This window comes from Salvia hispanica, chromosome 4 (genome assembly GCF_029641045.1).
Source record: "Salvia hispanica isolate PSC_SH4W2 chromosome 4, Shi_PSC_v1, whole genome shotgun sequence".
In the NCBI taxonomy this organism is placed as follows: Eukaryota; Viridiplantae; Streptophyta; class Magnoliopsida; order Lamiales; family Lamiaceae; genus Salvia; species Salvia hispanica.
This window is the reverse complement of record NC_142695.1, coordinates 37,897,107-37,915,082: the sequence shown is the minus strand read 5'-3', so window position 1 is coordinate 37,915,082 and position 17,976 is coordinate 37,897,107. Positions and strand designations below refer to the sequence as shown.

Below are 17,976 nucleotides of genomic sequence, written 5' to 3'. Positions count from 1 at the left end.
TGAAGTAAATTTTCCTTGAATGAATCATTTTTTGAATGGACGTATTGCAACTACCAGGATTTTAATACGTCGTGTGTAGTTCAACATGGAGCAAATATGAGATCGCATACAGATAATGAGCCAAAAGATGGAGCAAATGTATAAATTTATTCTGGATGAAGTAACACTTAGTTGTGATTAAGTAAAAATCTCACTGAATGAACTCTCTAGTTATATAATTATCCATTCTGCATGAAGAAATATTTAGTTGTGATGAAGTAAACATCTTACTGAATGAACTATGTGATTATATAATACTACTTGCAGCAGAATATTCCACCATCAATCTTCAATGTTGATGTTGGACTAAGGGGAAACTTAGAAGCTAATCTAGTGGCAGAGGTAATATTACAATAGCTAGTAGTATGCCTCCTATATGAAGAAGTAAATTGTCCTTGAAATGAAACATTTTTTGAATGGACGTATTGCCACTACCAGGATTTTAATACACCGTGTGTAGTTCAACATGGAGCAAATATGAGATTGCATACAGATAATGGAGCAAAGGTATAAATTTATTTTGGATGAAGTAATATTTGGTTGTGATGAAGTAAACATATCTCTGAATGAACTATCTAATAATATAATACTTCATTATTAATATGATACACTACATCATGGAAAAACTTATATCAATATTTTGGTGAATAGAATGTTAATGTCGCTGCGGAAATACAATCAGTTATTGATGCTTACAAGGATATAGACATTGATGATGATTTCATGGATAGTGGTCCTCTAGTTGGTAAGCCGGTGGGGACTGAGATCACTGTTTACAATGCTAACAAGGTAATCCTGTACAAATTAAGAATCTAATAATATATACTCTGAAGTTTGTCTTGTGGTTAATAAATCATGTGTTACAAGTGATTTATTTATTGCAAACAATAGATCAAAACTTTGAAGGGTCGAATGGAGGTACGTACTAGAGCAGAGAAAACTGTTTCTCATGCATTGCGATCTCTATTCGCTGACAGACCAGTTAAGATTACAAATAAGCTCAGTAAAGATGAGAAAGAATCGTATTACTGGATTCTTGTAACACATGAAAGAGATGGGTATGATTTCTAATATTGTTTTCTAATAGTATATCACACTATTAACATATCCAACAATAGAATGTGAAATTCTAACATGTATTACACAATGTGCAGATTTGTACTTGTTTATGACGACGATGTTGTGAAAGTTACAAAGATGGAAATGTGTTCTTTGATACCTCGGCAATTGATTGTTGTTGGCGTTATAGATGCATGGGCTTCCTACCTCAACAACATGGAAGAAATCCGATCACCATACTCATCAAGGCGGCTATTCTTCACCACTTATCCATGTGTAAGTACAAATTATTGAAATATAATAAGATTGTATGTTGTGAAGATCCTAACTACATTAATATTAATATGCAGTTGTACACCATTGTGACAAAGCCTCAATCCATGGATGTCAACACAGTTATTGCAAACTTCTGTAACAACTTGGACAGAGAGGTGAAGGAAATTCCATATTTCAAATGGAAAGATGTGAACACGGTACAAGCATCATTACTTCATTAGTACTTCATTTCTACACTATATTACTTCATTCATACATTTTATTACTTCATTCATACATTTTATTACTTCATTCATTTTTCATGTTACTTCATTTTCAGATTGTGCAGTACTTCATTTGTATACTTTATTACTTCATTCATATTGCTTGTTACTTCATTCAATAGGTCTTCTTCCCCATATGTTCAAATCAGCATTATTATGTTGTTTGTTTTTGATTCAAGAGAAATGCTATTGCTATAATAGACAATTCTGCAAACGGGGATGACAACGACCTCACAATTAATTATGGTCATATTCCAGAAACATTGGTTCGTATTCTTCTCTTATGATTGAATTTTATAGCACATACATATGAATACACACAACTACAAATGCCATGTATTTGTTTTGTACATGCAGAGATCATAGTTTTGTCACTTCCTCACAAAGAATGGTCTCCACGCATATTGCAAGATCGTTTCCAACGCCAAAATGGAGAGATTGAAAATGCCATGGAGGACAGTTGATAACGTTGAAGACTGTGGAGTATTTCTGATGCGGCATATGGAAACGTACAAGGGTGAGCGTGAAGGTTGCTGGAATTGCGGCTTGAAGAAATCAAGCTCAGGTGTGCTTCAAAGCTTGAGGGCAAAATATTGTTCGGCACTGCTGTTAGCTGAAAACAGCCACGAAAGCTTCAACAACAAAATTGTTACATCAGCATATTATGAAGAGGAAAGCAAACACATTGAAATTGATGTTGAGAAAATGATTGCTTCATATTTAAAGAAGAATTAATGAATCAAATTTTGTATTTGACATACATCTGTTATGAGCAATTTTGAATAAAATACCACACTTTGTAATGTTGTTCATTATTAGCCTATAATACTGCATTGGGTAACCGATTTAGTTCATTTCAGAAATCTTAGTTCATTTCAAAGATATATCGACAAATGGAAAATATAAAGTAAGATTAATAATCTACTCGTACTATATATTTTGTCTGTTCTATTTAAGATTAATAAGACATTATAAAAAAAATTCAGTCTATTCTCTTTAAGCTTGCAAAAGGTCTAAACAAGTTCAAATTCAAAAATGTAAATGAAGTAAGAAACTACATGATTGAAGTACAGAAGTAAGAAACAACCCTCAACATTGGTTTTTCCTCTTTAAATGTTGTTCAGTGTTAGCATGAAACACTGCATTGGGTACCATATTTAGTTCATTTCTGAGATCTATTGATAAGTGATTGACAAATGTAAAATATATCAAAGTAAGATTAAGATAAACGTCATAATAAAGAAAAAATAAGCCATTATAAAAACACTTCAGTCTATTCTATTTAAGCTTGCAAAAGTTTAAACAAATTCAAATTCAATATGTAAATGAAGAAACTATAAGACTGAAGTACAGATTTAAAGGAATGAAGAACAAAAATATGCGAGTGAAGTAATAAATTTTGGAACAGAACTATTGGAACAAAACAACAAGCTTCAACATTGGTTTCTACTCTTTTTCTTGTTCTTCTCCTCCTAAAACCAGAGTGAACTATTTCTTTCCAAATCCTCACTGCCTCTGTTTTGTCTTCTCATTCACCTTTTTGCAATTCCTCGAATCATGGTGTCCTATCACATGACAGTTTCCACACTTTCGGCCTGGTTTCTTTGCTAACTTGATTCCTGCCTCCTTCTTTGATTTCCTCCTACTTCCACTTCCCTTTGTACTGACAACATTAGGAGGATGAACTTCAATAAAGTTTGGTACTCGTGAGCCATAGAAGTTTTCAATCAATGCTCTCTTCTCTATTGAAGACAGAACAACACCTTCTCCAAGAAGCTGCTTCTTACCTTCTTCAATAATTGCAGTAAATGCATTGATTTGGTCAATGTTCCCTTCAATACTTTGTGCTATTTCAAAGAATAATGCATACATAAATTTAAATGCAATCTTCTTCTCGTCTACAGCAGAGAATACTTCATGATCATCACAAAAACCTCCATATACTGGCTTCACAAACTGTGACTTCAACCATCTCCATCCACGCAACTTCTCGGGTATTAACTTAACAAACTTATATTTCAACACACAAAATATATGGCTGCACGATAGACCAAGTCTCTCAAACTTTTTACATCCACACAAATAGGTGTCATCACCAATGGAGTAAGTCACTGTCCATGAGTTTGAATCCTTGTCATTTATGTTATATACTTCATTCTCTCTATTGGTAGACACTCCTAGAGTTGCACAAGACAAAGAGAAACATGCATAAACTATCTCCTTTTGAATTGCATTAAAAGCACTGCCACTATATATTGTTGATGCATGTTTCTCAATTTCCAATTCTGTTCGCAAAATAGGCACTTTTGTTGAATCATAGTATTCAAGCTTTGCACTATTACTTCTTTGAGCCTCCAAAGCATGGTTATAGTTCATATAAAATAGCATAAGGTTAGCCCGACACTTTGAGTACCTTTTAAAAAAGCTATTCTGTGATTCAGACAAAGATGTTGTCTTTATCAACGAGCTCATCGGAAAATCACGGAAAAAGGCAGGAACCCAAAACTTTCTGGATGCAAACATTGACAAAAACCAGTCATTATTGGCCAGCCCATATCTTTCCATTATAGCATGCCAAGATTCTTCAAATGTATCAGGCTCTATCAACTCCGACCAAACACATGCATTCAATTCCTTCTTTAGTTCTTCACTACCAAGCATGTTCTTTGGCAATTTGTCAGCAACTTTATTCATTATATGCCACATGCACCACCTGTGTCTTGTATTAAGAAGAACCTCTGCAATAGCAACTTTCATTCCTAAGTCTTGGTCGGTTACGATTAGCTTCGGAGCCACACCCATACATTTCACAAATTGTTTAAATAACCATGAAAAGGAGTCGGCATTTTCCTTGGACAAAAGGCCAGCAGCAAATGTCACAGGGCGACCATGATTATCCTTGCCCGTAAAAGGAGCAAATATCATGCAGTACCTACATGTTAAAATCACTATAAGACATGCAGAATATACTTTAATCACAAACACTTCACTTTAATCACGAAATACTTCATTCTAAGCATGTTTTACTTCACTGAAATGGAAAAACAAAGCACTTTAAGCATGGATCACAAACACTTCACTCTAACTCTATAATACTTCAGTCTAAGCATAGTTTACTTAACTAAAATGATAAAATAGTGCACATAAAAATGGATCACAAACACTTCACTCTAATCAAGGAATACTTCACTCTAAGCACATTTTACTTCAATGAAACGAAAAATCAGAGCAATATAAGTATACTCAATACACTTCACTGTAAGCATATTGTAATTCACTAAATGATCAATATACTTCATTGTAAGCTTATTGTAGTTCACTAAATGCTTAATATACTTCACTGAATTGAAAAACAACACTATAAGCATGCAGAAATAAACAATACACTATAATCATTTACTAGTTCACTATATGAACAATATATATCATTATACACTCAATATACTTCATTGAATTGAAAGATAGTAAACTATGAGGCATATGAATATAATTAGTGTGCACGTACCTATTTGTTGAGTATGTTGTATCAAAAGAAACAATATCACCATACAAATGATAATTTCTCTTGGCAGTTGGATCACACCAAAACAAACGTGTCAGTCTATCCTTTGAGTTGACCTCAAATTCATAGGTAAATGCTGCACAAAGTTCCTTCTTCCTGCGCATCTCATTTAATAGCATTTGTGCATCAGCTCCTTCCACGTATGCTCTAAGGTCACGTCTGTAGTTGCGCACTTCTAAAACAGTACACCCTACATAATCTAATCCACCAAGAACTTCCTTGAGTAAGCTAAAACTTAAAGTTGGACCGATATTTGCGTTAGCGCAATCAAGTATGAATTTCTGATGGACTAAATCCAAATTGCGGTTCAACTTCATAAAACGCTTATGGCGTTCCTCAACCATCTCGTGATTATGTTCTTCAACAAAACTTTGTATAACATAACCAATACCCATAAAAAACTTCCAAGACACTTTAGCATTACAAAAGCACTTAATAGAAGAATGCTTGCGTTTCACCTCATGTTGTTCATTTTTTCTTTGCTTTGTACCTTCTCGGCTACACACCACATAAATCCAAGTAATGACATCTTTTTCCTTTTTCGATCCCTTCTTACGGGTGTCAAACCCAACATATCGAGCATAATTGTTGTAGAAGTCCAATGCACGATCAAGGGTCATGAAACTTTGTCCAATTTTTGGTTTCAAATCATCGGGACATTTTGGTATGTAAACCACTGTAAGAAATATATACTTCATTGTGAGCATAAAATACTTCACTGTAATCATGTTTTACTTCACTAAAACGAAAAAATAGAGCACTTTAAGCATGAACCACTGTGAGCATAAAATAGTTCACTTAATGGATAATATACTTCCCTAAAATGATAAAACAGAGCACTAAAAACATGGATCACAAACAATTCACTTTAACACTCGAATACTACACTTTAATCATATTTTACTTCACTAAAATGAAAAAATAGAACACTTAAAGCATGAATCACAGACACTTCACTCTAACCATGGAATACGTCACTTAAATCATGTTTTACTTCACTCTAACCATGAATCACAAATATTTTATTCTAGCAATGGAATACTTCACTTTAATGATGTTTTACTTCATTCTAATGTATAATATACTTCACTAAAAAGCATATTTAATAGACGATAGTACATATTTACTCACTAAAAAGCATATTTCTACACTACAACGCATATTGAGCATATTTACTTCACTGATCGTCACATATAGTTCATTCTAACGTTTTTCATATCATACACAATCTAATCATGCTGAGCAACAACACTTAATTGATAATTACCTTTAGATTCAGTTTCTCCTTCCTCTCCCGATGAAGAGGAATCGGAATCGAAATAATCTTCCGATGAATGTATCAGAATCGAATCCATGGGATAAGGAATCCAGACGTCGCGATGAAGGAATGAACGTGAAGAATGAGTAAAATCGTGAGCGAATTTGATACCTTCGGTTTGCCACGCTGATCGATCCTGAACGATCACGCTGATCACAGAAGAATGAATTCAATCACGATGAAAAAATGTAGCTGATCAATCGTGAACGAATTGGATCGGGAAGCTGAATTTGTTTCAAACTTGAGAAATTGCGCATGAATTTGGTTCAGAAATCTCACAGTAATTCATGCTTGATTATCGTGAATGAATTCGATTGGGAATCTCATATTTTGGAAGAAATCCTAAGCTAAATTTGGTTGAGATTTGCGCATGATTTGGGAAGATTGAATTCGGAAGATTGAATTCACGATGATGTTCTTTTTTATTCTTTAATTCATATTGAAATATTGAATTCCCAAAATGCCCTTGGACAAGTATTTTTTCATAAAAATCTGAAATTTTGTTTAAACCATAGGATTAGTCTAGATTAACAAGATGTGTGGCTGAGATTTGTTCTCTAGTTATATACTTAAAAATAGTTAGACCTTGATCATTCCTATATATATATATATATATATATATATATATATATGTTGTCTATATTAATTTAGCTACCTTATGTGAACGTATTAATTTCACTACAACTTATGAGTGACTAAGGGTGTCTCCAACGGCGTCCTTCCCACTCGCCCGTCGGCGACGTCCGACCGGACGGGCGCCATTGTGAACGGGAAGGGCGCCCACGCCCGTCCCGAGTGCCCCTGCGATGGCCTCGCCCCTCCCGTCGACGGGCGAGTGGGACGGGCGCCACTGTGGCGAAGGTCGCCCGTCCCACTCGGACGTCCGACATTTTAATATTTTTTTTTATTATTTTTTTTAAACTCTATAAATAGGGCTCCTCCAACGTCATTTCATTCACACCACTTGTGTTGAAAAGTTTCTCTCTCTAACCTCTTTTTTCAATTATCTATAATGGCGAGTAGTCGTGCGGGTGGTAGTGGCGGAGGCGCTAGTGATAGTGATGGCTTTAGCGATGATGAATTGGATCTCGCTGTACAAGCGGCAATTAATCGACGGATCCGGCAGAGGCAGCAGCGGCGGCGGCGGCCGTGCCTCGGCCGATCCATCGCCGACGGCATGTACCCCGGGACCACATTGCTGCACATAAGCGGTTGTATGAGGACTACTTTGCTCCAGAGCCGCGTTTTGGGGATGCCTTATTCCGCCGACGTTTTAGGATGCATCGTCCTCTGTTTATGCATATCGTTGGTGCATTAGAGAGAAGGTACGAGTTTTTCAGAATCAGGGAGGATGTGGCTGGCAAACCCGGACACACGCCAATACAGAAGTGTACAGCCGCAATCAGGCAACTGGCGTACGGAGGCCCGGCCGACATGTTCGACGAGTACCTCCATATTTGGGAGTCTTCAGCCGTCGGGTGTCTGTTGGAGTTTTGCGCGGGCGTTAGAGCGATATTCGGGGATCAGTATCTTCGGCGTCCGAGCCCCGAAGACTGCCAGCGGCTGATTAATATGCACGGGTCGGTGCACGGGTTCCCTGGGATGTTGGGCAGCATCGATTGTATGCATTGGGAGTGGAGGAACTGCCCCGCCGCCTGGAAGGGGATACACACTTCTGGCTTCAAAGCCAAGCATCCCAGTTGATCGTTGAAGCTGTAGCTGACTACCGGCTATGGATATGGCATGCTTATTTTGGAGTGGCCGGGTCGAACAACGACATCAACGTCCTCCAGTCGTCGCCCCTATTCAACGATCAGTGCAATGGCGTTGGTCCCGCCATCAGTTTCGTCGCCAACGGCAACCAGCACAACATGGGATACTATTTGGCGAATGAGATATACCCAAACTGGCCCGTCTTTGTGAGACGATCAAGCATGCGATCGGGCCAAAGAAGTCCTACTTTGCGACCCGGCAGGAGGCAGCGCGCAAGGATGTTGAGCGCGCATTTGGTGCACTCCAGAGTCGATGGGCGATGGTCAGGGGTCCGGCACGGCAGTGGTATATTCCCAACATCGGCGACATCATGTACGCGTGTATCATTTTGCACAACATGATTGTCGAAAGTGAAGGGGACGAACTGACTCAGTGGACCAGCGAAGATGACACGGGTGCCGGTCCAAGCCACGGCGTGGGCACCGCGAATGTGAACATGGGGGTACCTCATGGAGAGGTTGAGCGGTTGCGCGCATTTGCCGACATGCGGCAAAAAAATGCCCATATTCGACTTCAGGAGGATATCATCGAAGAGGTTTGGACGCGGAGGGGTGGACACTGATGTGGCTGTTTTTTTTTTCTATCTACTATGTAATTTTTTTTTTCAAATGATGTATGTTTTTTTTTTATTGAAATATTCGTATTTGTGTCGAATTTTAATTCCGTGAATTTTAATTTAATTGTGGGAAGGGCTGGTGGGAGGGGCGAGTGGGAAGGGCTAGTGCAGTGGGGAGGGCTAGTGATGTGGCAGTAGAATGGGAGGGGCTAGTGCTGACGTGGCATGGGAAGGGCGAGTGGGAGGGGCGCCGCCGGAGACACCCTAACTAAAATTCATCATCACTAGTACTTATTCATAATGTACTATATATAGCTACCTTATGAATGATTAATTAAAATTGAGGAGTACATATCAAATTTTCATTTCCATACTCATTTCTAAAAGCCTTTCGATTACATTTTATATGGCAAGTGGACGTGAGTAAGTATCAGATATCCCATATGTATACTAGTAGTATTAGACGTTTACCTTAGTTTGTGCCTTTATATCTCTCATTTTCCCCAAACAAATGGAACTTGTATGAATTAAGGTGTTTAAGCACCTTCATTCCACAATTTGGCTACACTAGTGCAATTTTCCCCATCACTAATGATAAGATAAATTTTAAAGCAGCCACAGTTCAAGTTTGCAAAGTTACAATTTCTGATTGACTCTCGAAAATTTGATATGTAATTATAAATTGAAAACCAAACAACCTATCAAGAAATTGTATATGCTCCAAGTCTCCAACACAGTTATAAACCCTAGCCCTATCTTGACTTGTCATATCGATCAAGTCATCCAAAGTAAAAAAAAAAAACACTATGATACCGATTTCAAAGCAGCCACACTTGAAGTTTTAGAAATTACTACTCCTAGTAAATTTTGAACTCAATTGTCATATATGAGCAACTTATTGCATTATTTTCGGTCCTTCTCATCCTTCTCATCCACTTGTTGCATTATTTTTCTCCTTCCAGCTGATCACTCATTTGAGTTAGGTTTTGCCTAAAATGTAGATGAGGATGTCCACAATTCATATAATTCCACTGTTTATAGTTTTGCTGATATGGAAGAGATCCGTCACCATCGATGCCTATACGGCGGTGGGCACATGCCGGACTTGGGAGGAGTTCGAGCTCAATGGATAACTGCATGGTCCATTAAGAATAGCAATCTCACAACTAGCTCTCTCCCCTTCCTTAAAGAAATTAGCTCAAATCACTGCCCCTTAAACCGATACCAAACTCATGCATTGCTCATATTTTCTTCTGTTCTTGCATATGACCATCTGGTTCTGGGAACTCTTTTTTGGCACCACTGACAATAAATTCGTCTAATTTGGATATTCTTATCTCTTGTAAATTAACATTTGGTAAATCAGTGGAGATTATTTAGAGTAAGGGCTAAAAGTGGTCCTAAACATATGACGATTTTACGATTTTGATCATGAACATTATCTTTTGAATTATTGCATCCCGAACAAATGAATCTGAATTTAGTCCATTTTGGACGGAACTGTAAAAAATTGATGGTTAACGGCGGTTTAAGTTAAACTAGAATATTTACTTTTTTTTTTTTTCTTGTTTGTTAAGGATATAAATTATCAGTCTCTCAACACTCTCTTCTCTAAGCCGCGCAGGTACACAAATAGTGGTGTCTCTCTGCCTGAGCTCGAGCTCCCGCGTAATCAACGGCATATAGCACGTAGTCCTCTACGAATAAAATTTGAGGTCACGGTAATAGGCACGGAGTCCCTTCGGGATAATTGCAGTGTTAAATGAGAGGTGGAAGTCGTGGACAGTGGCTGCAGGAAGGCGGACAACAAGTGAGAGAAGCGGAGGAGAGTGAAATCTTCGTTGGTTTTGTCATTTCTCAAGTGATGGAAGATGTCATAGAAACGGCGATACAAAGCTCTGTTCTTGAATCCTAAATTTGCTCCGGACAATGGATGAATGGAATATGAATCAGCGGTGGAAACTGGAAACTCAAGATCGAGTGTGTTGAAAGAGAAAGTGGATTAAAAATTAAACATTCTAATTTAAACCATTAATCCAGTCAAAATTATTTAAACAACAGTTAGACCGTTAATTTTTTTACGGCTGCGTCCAAAATGGACCAAATTCCAATTATTTTCATTTGCTTGGGATGTAATAATTCAAAAAGATAATGTTTATGATCAAAATCATAAAATTGTCATATGTTTAAGATCATTTTTGACCCTTAGTAAATGTTGTTTGTGGCGAGCATGTGTCCGATAAGTATTACTCTCTCGGTCTCATAGTAGATGTCACACTTTTGGATTGACACAGGATTTTAGGAGGTATTATTTTTTGTGTTAAGCGGAAAGAGAAAATAATATATTTATATTAATGTGAGAGAGAATTTTTTCCAAAAAAAAAATGTGTCATCTTTTGTGAGACAAACTAACAAGGAAAATGTGACATCTATTAGGGCATCCACAATGGGACGCCCTAAGCGACGCCCTATGCATCGCCACGTCAGCATTTTATCCTCCTCCTATTCCACTTGCAGTGGGGCGGACTATAGCCCGCCCTAAGCGACGCCCTAAGCATTTTTCTATTATTTGAATTTTTAAATACTTCAAAATTTGAAAAACTAAAACTTCATTTCATTAAAATTCAAACATTACAATACGAAAAAAAAAACTACAATTTCTCAACGGCGACGGTTGCGGGTCCAAACTTCTTTAATCATGTCGGTCATGAGCTGAGTATGGTTTTGTTGGTTGCGCATTGAGGCCTGGAGCTAGATCCGGCTTCATCATCCACCCAATTGGTGACATGGCCACGTTCTTGTTCGACTATCATGTTATGCATGATGATGCACGCATACATGACGTCGGCGATGACTTGTACCAGAAACGCACCGGACCTTTTACGATTGCCCACCGCGATTGGAGCACCCCAAAAGCCCGCTCCACATCCTTCCGCGCGGACTCCTACTTTGCCGCAAACAAGACTCTCCTCTCACCAATTGGGCAGTGTTGGGACTACCGCAGCGGAAGACACGGAAAACAAACAGGTCCTTAATGGATCTATTTAGGTGATTATGCATTCGACTCCAATTTCATGCAATAAACATAGATCTATAGATATAACATCAAATAAAAACATAATCATGCATATTCGATGTAGATTCGATTGTTACCTCTTCTTGATCCATCATAGGATCGAAGTGCTAGCTGCACCACCCGGAGATCCTTGGTTTATCGACCGTGAATCTTCCAACCTATTCCCTTGTCCTTGATCATATATCCGTGTGGGCGGATCTTGAATAATCAATAATAGTCTTGAAGAGATCTAGGAAACCCAATCACAAACTCGATATTGTCTTGATCTAATCCTATGAATTAGGATAGAACAAGAACAAAAACAAAACCCTAATTCTCCCACGTGCCAAAGCATGAAAACCGAGGCAAGGAGAGAGAGAGAGAGCCGGCGACGGCTACTAGGGTTTAGGGGAAGGAGTGTTGTGTTGAATGGTGTGCTAGGGTTTCCACATCTCATCACTATTTATAATGGACTTGTTGGGCTAGGATGGGGATCCATGGAATGACTTAAGTGTTGGGCTCACCCATTAGATAAATTACTAATTAAATCAAATGACCCATGATTTAATATATTATCAATGGAATATTATTTTGTTCCACTAAAGAATAATATTGCACTCCCACTTAAATCACCAAATTACAAATAACTTGGGTCCATTTTATTTTATAATATTTCCCGCGTTTAAGATTATCTTGATCCGTCAATTTAATTCTTTTATCTGCTACGTGACTAGAATTAAATTAATTCTCCAAAGAGTTTTTCTAGTTTGAAACTTTATTTATTATTCGTGGAATAAATTCCAACTGCGCAGTTTTCTGAATAATAAATTCCTTTTTCAAACACCTCTTGGGGATCACCCCTTAGGGATTTAATCATACCACACTGGGCACGCGAATTCTATGAAATAATATTCCAATACCTTCATGTTATTCAATTACTACCACCCAAGATATCATGAACTTGAGTTACGTACAAACTCTCACATTGATAAGTCAAAGTGGCGTTTGATTGAATACACAATATTGATATTAATATCATAGACTAGAAAATACTAAACTTTCTGAAATATATTCTTTCAGTAGATAGCAATACAGAATACATTTCGGATTAGATCCTTTCAGTGCTTTACCACACCGGTGTTACTAATCTCTTCTTAGGTAAGAGAGAATTATCACAAACACCGCAACCGTACCAATAGGTAGCCAAAGCCTATCTAGGTTGTGAATACGTTTTCTTACTAGATCTGGCCAAGTCCCCTACTGGAAAACTCATGAGGAGATTCATCGAATTTCCCTACTTGACCTTCTTAGTAAAAAGCCTTAGACTTGTTTATCATATTTCAATAATAAACCATTATATTATATTATTTATTCTCATAATTAGGTAAACAAGTGGACGTGGCGTTTCTCGTATACATGCACAAGCTGACTGTAGAAAGGCATGTACGCTCGAAGCATCTTTTAGTATACAAACCCCAACAAGCAGCTGATCGTCTTCAAAAAAACAGGCCACCTAGGGTATATGCCATCGGCCAAGTAGTACCCCATACGATGTGTGCGGCCGTTGGCAGTGAACTGAATGGCCGAACCGCGACCCCTGCACTGATTGGCGAATAGGGTGGACGAGTTGAGGACGTTGATGTCGTTGTTCGACCCGGCTACACCAAAGTAGGCATGCCAGATCCAGAGGCGGTGGTCAGCGACGGCTTCTAGGATCATCGTCGGGTGGCTGCCCTTGTAGCCGCTAGTAAATTGGCCTCTCCAGGCCGTCGGGCAGTTCTTCCACTGCCAGTGCATACATTCGATGCTCCCTAGCATCCCAGGGAAGCCGTGCACCGTCTCGTGCATCCGCATCAGGCTCTGGCAATCGTCAGCAGTCGGGCGTCGCAAATATGTGTCGCTAAAAGCCTCCACAACTAACTTGCAAAAATTCTTCAGACATTCGCGGCCAGTTGTATCCCCGACGTGAAGGTACTCGTCGAACATATCCGCTGTTGTGCCATAGGCCAACTGGCGGATCGCAACCGTGCACTTCTGCAACGACGTAAGTCCGGGTCTGCCGATCTCGTATTCCCGATACTGGAAGTACTCATCACGGGCCTCCAACGTGTGCACAATGCGGGAAAAAGATCTCGGCTCATTCTAAAACGGCAATGAAAAACATTCGGGCCCCACCTTGGATTCTCGGTAAAATAATCTGCGAACAGACGTTCGTGCGCTACGTCGTGCTCGCGGGGGACAAACGTCCGTCGTCGTATCGGGCGAGGGACCCGCGCCTCCGCCGCCGCCTGCTCCCGCTGCATTTGTGCCAAGCATTCCGCCTTGGCTTCATTAACGGCATCGAACAAGGCTCGAGTCAAGGCCCGTCTGCAGCCATCCGATGTACTCAAATCGTAGTCGTCGGGATTCAATTTTGAGTCGATGAGAGAGAATAATTGAAGAGAAATTGAAGAGATGTGAAGTTGGAGTGTGTGAAATGGTAGTGAATAGTAGAGTTTAAATAAGAAAAAAAATTTAAAAAAAATTCGAAACGTGTGCCCATCGTCCGCGACCCATCGTCCGCTTCGTCCACAGTGGCGGACGATGCGACGGACGATGGGTATCCTCCGCACATCGTCCGCGGATGATCTATCGGGCGCGGATGATGGTTAACCCATCGTCCGCGATGCTGCAGTGGCGGACGATGCATCGTCCGCACCATTGCGGATGCCCTTATGGAACTGAGGGAGTACTTGTTTTTGTATTTTCTCCACTACTCTTTCAATTCTTTACTGCTTTTTTAATTCTCCTTAATTGAAATCCCAGTTAAATCAAATTAAATCACAAAATGGTGATTCGATTTGGCGAGTTGTGTTTAATAAATACTCCCTCCGTCCCCGATTAAGAGTCACATTTTGACCGGGCACGGATTTTAAGAAATGTAAAGAACCGTTAGTTGAAAATATTAGTGGAATGTAGGACCCACTTTTTTATATTAGTTTTATAATAAAATGTGAGTGAAGTGAGTAAGTGGAATGTGGGACCTACTTTCATTTGTGGTAAAAATGAAATGTGACTCTTAATTGGGGACGGACCGAAATGGAAAAGTGTGACTCTTAATCGGGGATGGAGGAAGTATCAATTCCGTTAAATCTTATACCGCATATGGATATAGATCTATCATTAATTAATATCGATTCCGGTAAATCTTATACTCCATATAGATATCAATCTATCGTTAATTAAAATAAAATCAGCTTTCACTTTCAGAATTCTTAAAATCGTCACATTATCAAGTAATTTGGAATTTTTAAAATTTGAATATGATTGGTAAATTAAAACGACACGTGGCGAGCACGTGACCAACTTTGGTATATATCCTTTTAGAGGAATTATTGTGTTTTAGACTTTTAGTAAAAGACAAATTTTGTCACAACAAATTAAAGCGAAAGGATACCCGTGTAAGAAGATCTTGACAAATGCCGTTGGTTACTGCCAGCTGCAAAATTAACAACCTTTTAACTTGCGTCAAAGAAAACGTAAAAATAACATTGTCGTAACTAATACACAATTCCAATTATGAAAACCATGTGATTCCTTGTTATTTTCTACCTATTTTTTGCTTATAATATGAGTGTGAGAGACGATTCGTATTCAAGATCAGTTCGTAGAAACTAGAAACAGAAAGGAGAGAAGGGAGATTAAAGTGGAGCGTTTGATTTCATTATTCATTGACTCACTTCTCATTTACCTATAAGATCATCTCCAAGAAATTGAGATGGGTATATTTCTCAAATACCACTTAAAAAAAAAAAAACAATATAAAAATATACAAAAAGAATTATCATATTTATCTTTTGGGTCCTCTTTAAAATGAAAAAATATATAATACCTCCTCACGTACTTTTTCATTAGAAAATGAGTTTTTATGAAAAGAAGTAAAATGTAGTTCAATTTATTAATCTCCTTCCTCGAAAATGTCCTTTACAAAGGAGAATTACTGAATACTGTACATAGTAAATGTTTGAGTAAATGTGAATGACTGCCGCCCACATCTCAAAATATCTGGCCACGTGGCACTCTTCATAACAATACTTTCAAGTTTCAGCATTATCCCCATTACTACACAAAAATTTCTCAACTGAAAATCTCCAATTCAAAAATCCACTCTCACATCCTTCCAATCCAATGGATTCCGCATCTCAATCTCAACAATGGCGAAGGCCTCGCCTCAACACTTACGCCCTCGCCTGCGCCCTCTTGGCCTCCACCAACTCCATCCTCTTAGGCTACGGTATGTCAGTAGTAACCAATTCTTTTTCCCCCAATTCTTAGCATTCACTAATTTCTCCGATTGCAGACATCGGAGTAATGAGCGGCGCAGCTCTCTTCATCAAACAAGACCTCAAAATCTCATCAATTCAGCACGAGATTCTCGTCGGCTCTCTCAATTTATTCTCCTTGATCGGCTCTCTAGCCTCCGGCAAGACCTCCGATTGCATCGGCCGCCGCTACACGATCGTCCTAGCCGCCGCCGCTTTTTTAGCCGGGGCGCTGCTGATGGGGCTGGCGCCGTCCTACCCCTTCCTCATCGCCGGAAGGGCGGTGGCCGGGGTCGGGGTCGGGTACTCCCTCATGATCGCGCCGCTCTACACGGCGGAGGTCTCCCCCGCCACCACCCGCGGCTTCCTCACCTCGCTCCCCGAGGTCTTCATCAACGTCGGCATCCTCCTCGGCTACGTCGTCAACTACGCCCTCTCCGGCCTCCCCCCGCGCTACAACTGGCGCCTCATGCTCGGCCTCGCCGCCGTCCCCGCCGTCGGAATAGCCGCCGGCGTCATGGCCATGCCGGAGTCGCCGCGGTGGCTGGCCATGATGGGCCGCGCCGACGAGGCCCGCGCCGTGCTGCGCCGAATCTCCGCCAGCGACGAGGAGGCCGAGACCCGCCTCGATGAGATAACCAAGTGCGCGGATACATCCGGACAACAAAGCCAAAGCGTTTGGAGGGAGCTCCTCAGGCCCCCGCCGCCGCTCAGAAGAGTTCTGATAGCGGCGGTGGGGATCAATTTCTTCATGCAGGCGTCGGGAAACGACGCCGTGGTGTACTATACGCCGGCGGTGTTCGATGCCGCCGGAATTCACAGCCGGAAAGGGGTGGTGGGAGTGACGGTGATTATGGGGGTGGTTAAAACCACTTTTGTTTTGATATCGGCGCTATTCCTGGATCACTACGGGAGAAGGCCGTTGTTGTTATTGGGCGCGATGGGCCAGGCTGTGTCGCTGTGTGGGCTGGGCCTGGGGTCGAAATTTCTGGAGCATAGGGCCCAGAAACCAGTGTGGGCCATCGTGGTGTGTGTGATCGCGGTGTGCGCTGACGTGTCATTTTTCTCGATTGGGCTGGGGCCCATCACGTGGGTGTACTCGTCTGAGATATTTCCGACCCGGTTCAGGGCGCAGGGGTCGAGTCTGGCGGTGTCGGTGAACCGGCTGGTTAGCGGGGTGGTGTCGATGTCGTTTCTCAGTGTGTCGGAGAAGATTAGTTTTGGGGGGACGTTTTTGGTGTTGAGTGGGATAATGGTGTTGGCTTCCATTTTCTTCTACTTTATGTTGCCTGAGACAAGAGGGAAGACTCTAGAGGAGATAGGGGAGCTATTTCAGGATAAACATCCCAAGACAAGTATACAAATGAACTGATACTCATTCTTTTATTGGGTAACAAATTATTAGGTTGTATTCGTTGAATTGAAATGAAATTCATCGTGATATAAGCTTCAAGCGTTATTGCTTCTCAATTTATGTATTGATAAATACATGGTTGGTTATGCCTTTCTTTGATACATTATAAAGTGCAAACTCACATACTTATGTGTTAAATATAGTACAAACTAAAATTAATACAAAAATAGAATTTTCAGAGAATTGAATTCATCAGTTTCTCTCTTGACATTCTTTAGAATGAAAAGAAAAATTGCTTGGTATTCCGCAGTTCAAAATAAAAAGTTCCTTGCATTTAAATTTCAAATTTGTAATTTTATCTCATTTTTACTACTTTCATTTCATATGCAAGTAAGCGGAAATGACAAAGTACATACTCAC

At 39.9% G+C, this 17,976-nt stretch overlaps 2 protein-coding genes across 2 annotated transcripts; one reads left to right on the top strand and one right to left on the bottom strand.

Annotated features, from left to right (window-relative positions):
- Positions 1–3,143: 3,143 nt before the first annotated feature.
- On the bottom strand, positions 3,144–5,819 carry LOC125206597 (protein FAR1-RELATED SEQUENCE 5-like). Its single transcript, XM_089056717.1, has 2 exons — positions 5,143–5,819; positions 3,144–4,569 (listed from the first exon to the last, which is right to left on the bottom strand). Exons 1-2 carry the CDS (start codon positions 5,817–5,819, stop codon positions 3,144–3,146), a joined length of 2,103 nt encoding a protein of 700 aa, XP_088912843.1.
- Positions 5,820–15,998: 10,179 nt separating this feature from the next.
- Positions 15,999–17,717, top strand: LOC125192971 (polyol transporter 5-like). Its single transcript, XM_048090657.2, has 2 exons — positions 15,999–16,174; positions 16,241–17,717. Exons 1-2 carry the CDS (start codon positions 16,069–16,071, stop codon positions 17,572–17,574), a joined length of 1,440 nt encoding a protein of 479 aa, XP_047946614.1. The 5' UTR covers positions 15,999–16,068; the 3' UTR covers positions 17,575–17,717.
- Positions 17,718–17,976: the final 259 nt, after the last annotated feature.

Excerpts from the sequence above, each read along its gene's own strand:
- LOC125206597 (XM_089056717.1), bottom strand. The coding sequence starts at position 5,819 with ATGACCCTTGATCGTGCATTGGACTTCTACAACAATTATGCTCGATAT. Across the intron at positions 4,570-5,142 it reads ACAACATACTCAACAAATAG|GTACTGCATGATATTTGCTC; the intron begins GTACGTGCACAC and ends TTTAACATGTAG.
- LOC125192971 (XM_048090657.2), top strand. The coding sequence starts at position 16,069 with ATGGATTCCGCATCTCAATCTCAACAATGGCGAAGGCCTCGCCTCAAC. Across the intron at positions 16,175-16,240 it reads CTCCATCCTCTTAGGCTACG|ACATCGGAGTAATGAGCGGC; the intron begins GTATGTCAGTAG and ends CTCCGATTGCAG.